At 39.0% G+C, this 3,087-nt stretch overlaps 1 protein-coding gene across 1 annotated transcript in view; it reads right to left on the reverse strand.

Moving 5' to 3' along the window:
- LOC112069016 (C-type lectin domain family 4 member E-like) overlaps positions 1 to 2,323 on the reverse strand; it is a gene marked incomplete at its 5' end in the record, with an annotated part of 13,110 nt that extends 10,787 nt beyond the window's left edge. Inside the window, 2 exons of the mRNA XM_070438362.1 lie at positions 1,889 to 2,031; positions 2,146 to 2,323. Of these exons, the coding sequence (XP_070294463.1) occupies positions 1,889 to 2,031; positions 2,146 to 2,323 (321 nt within the window). The remainder of the gene's footprint in view (positions 1 to 1,888; positions 2,032 to 2,145) is intronic.
- Positions 2,324 to 3,087: the final 764 nt, after the last annotated feature.

A 3,087-nucleotide genomic window follows, 5' to 3' on the forward strand; every position in this document is an offset into this window, starting at 1 on the left:
ATGTTCAGGAGGTCCAGGACTATAATCATGGGTCATTATAATGTTCTTACAWTATATTCAACACTACAAACTGCTCCAAGTGGATATTGAGGGTGGGTATGCTTAACCAGTGAGGTTGAGATGACAACATAAACCACCAGGGCTCTCCTCTCTCGTTATGAACCTAATTGGTTGAGGCGTTTTGAGTGACAGCTGGTTGAACCACTYAAAATATCAACTTCACTTCCCTCTTTTGGGACCCATATAGGAGAACAACAGTCAAATATGAGCAGTTGATTTTGTTCTTATATGTAACTTGACAACAAAGACTGACTGTCAAAGATTATTAATTAACATCCTTTGATATCTCTACTACACTCACTGATTGGTGATACAGTCAACTCCTATACAGTGTATGTAATGGTGGTTTGGTACTGTTGACTATGTTATCACCAGGCCTAAATTGGAGCATGTAGATATCTCTAGTAAGTAAGAAGAATGTACTTGAATTGGAATTGATCAAATGCACCTTATGCAGAGTGTGAACAAAGTCAAGTGTACTAACTTCATGTTGACTCTGGTAAACAGGAAGCTACAATGTCAGGAAATAAGCAGGACATTTATTAATATACTAATACAAACAAATACAACATTTGTGTGCATGTGTTTGAGACAGAGAGAGAGAGAGAGAAAGAAATAGAGACAGAGACAGAGAGAGAATGAGGAAGTCATGTGCACTGTAGTCTAAAGAATGTATTACAGCATGTTGTCATGGTGATGTTAAAACTCTTTCTCACAAATCCAGGTGCGTTTGCTGCCACATGACAAGTCATTCCATGCCTTTAGAGGACTCTGGTCTTTGTGTATCTCAGCACAGTCCTCCCCAGTAAGACCTGCATTATCAGGCTGTTTGGCATACCAGTACCTAAAGGGTTAACAACAGTCAGATATCATGGTTAATACCAATACCTACAGGGTTAAAAACAGTCAGATATCATGGTTAATACCAGTACCCAGTTACAAAGGGTTAACAAACAGTCAGATATCATGGTTAATACCAGTACCTAAAGGGTTAACAACAGTCAGATATCATGGTTAATAACAGTACCTAAAGGGTTAACAACAGTCAGATATCATTGTTAATACCAGTACCTACAGGGTAAAAGCAGTCAGATATCATGGTTAATACCAGTACCTAACGGGTTAACAACAGTCAGATAGCATGGTTAATACCAGTACCTACAGGGTTAAAAACAGTCAAGATATCATGGTTAATACCATACTAAGGTTAACAACAGTCAGATACCATGGTTAATACCAAAACCTACAGGGTTAACAACAGTCAGATATCATGGTTAATACCAGTCCTACAGGGTTAACAACAGTCAGATATCATGTGATACCAGTACCTGCAGGGTTAAAAACAGTCAGATATCATGTTATACCAGCACTACAGGGTTAAAAACAGTCAGATATCATGGTTAATACCAGTACTTACAGGGTTAAAAACAGTCAGATATCACAGTTAGAACATCACAATCCTAAATAATATACAGAAATGTTTCATAGTTAATTGTCTTGACTGGTATCATCAGTGACAATAACCTGTATAGAAAAATATTGAATGAAGCCTTATTGACATAATAGTTATCATCTCTCACCCTGTGGTCAGTGGGGTGCCGTCCACCCATTTCCAGGTCCCCTCATTAACAGAATCGGTTAGACCAATCCAGACTCTCCTCTTGAGGTCGAAGACAAATTGCTGTTGTTGAGAAAGATAACTATATACAGTATATAGTTGTATGTTTGATCTACACTCACTCACTCACTCACTCACTCACTCACTCACTCACTCACTCACTCACTCACTCACTCACTCACTCACTCACTCACTCACTCACTCTCTCACCTGTTCCTTATCACTGTTTATGATCACCAGGTCTGCTCCTCTCTCCAGACAGTCCTCTCTGCTCTTCTTCCAGGTTTTAGTCTCAGTAGACAGGAAGTACCAACTGGATTCAAACTTCTGCCAGCCAACAGGACAGGTTTGTTCTACAAGAGGATTGACATGAATTTCCTTCAAATTATCACACGATACTGTAAGAATACAGACTCATGATCATGTTTGTGGGATTAATTATAATTTATTACTGTAGGTTTACTCACTGCAATTGGTAAGCCTCCCCCTAAGAAAATCTCTCTCAGTCTGTAGCTGGTCTATCTGTTTAGTCAGGTTGTTATAACTGGTCTGTAGCTGGTCTCTCTCAGTAGTCAGGTTGGTGTAGCTGGTCTGTAGCTGGTCTCTCTCTGCAGATGAGTTGGTCTTATAGGCTAAGAAACCCCATAATCTGTTACAACAACAACAAAGTTTATAATTAAAAGAGATAGTCACAGAACTGCTGGTGAAATGTAGGAATTATAACTTCAGACTTACAGTGGACAGACAGGCCTATGATCCCAGCCAGTAGAACACACAGCAGCCCCAGACACACTGCAGCAACTCTGGAGGATCTCTTCCCTGAGRTATCAGGCTCTGTGGACACAGGTACTGTYCATAGCATCATCAATGAGACACTTCCTTCATACGGGAWACAGTCATAAAAATGTTATCRAKAAGCTCATCTGTCTCTGGGGAAGTAGATAAAGGGCCAAAAACCTGAAGTATCACTTCAATTCAAAGTTTAATTTAGTCTCCAAATTGCCATCAATGAATGACAATGTCTAAATTTGACTTAAGTGGAAGATATGATTCACCTCATATGCCAAAGTATGAAGCATCTCTGTTGTATCATCTYTAAATGGAGGAAGAATAGCTATATTTAAAGTGYTGTTTTCTCACCCCATCTCTCTTCCTGTTGAGGGGGACTTGTGGTTGTTAAAGATACAGCTTRWCACAMRAACAGGAAATATAGTGYCCAGTTACAGTTAACCCCTKYCCTTGCTAACGTTAGCCAGCTAGCTAYTGTTAGTAGAATTCAYAACACATATGTTTAGAAAATTCATAATATATTGTAAGTTTTGCCAATTTGCAACAGATCATACAATATGGATGATGGGCATCCACAAATTGATACATACCATGTGAAAGGTAACATATCATACTAAATG

This window comes from Salvelinus sp. IW2-2015, unplaced genomic scaffold (genome assembly GCF_002910315.2).
Source record: "Salvelinus sp. IW2-2015 unplaced genomic scaffold, ASM291031v2 Un_scaffold845, whole genome shotgun sequence".
In the NCBI taxonomy this organism is placed as follows: Eukaryota; Metazoa; Chordata; class Actinopteri; order Salmoniformes; family Salmonidae; genus Salvelinus; species Salvelinus sp. IW2-2015.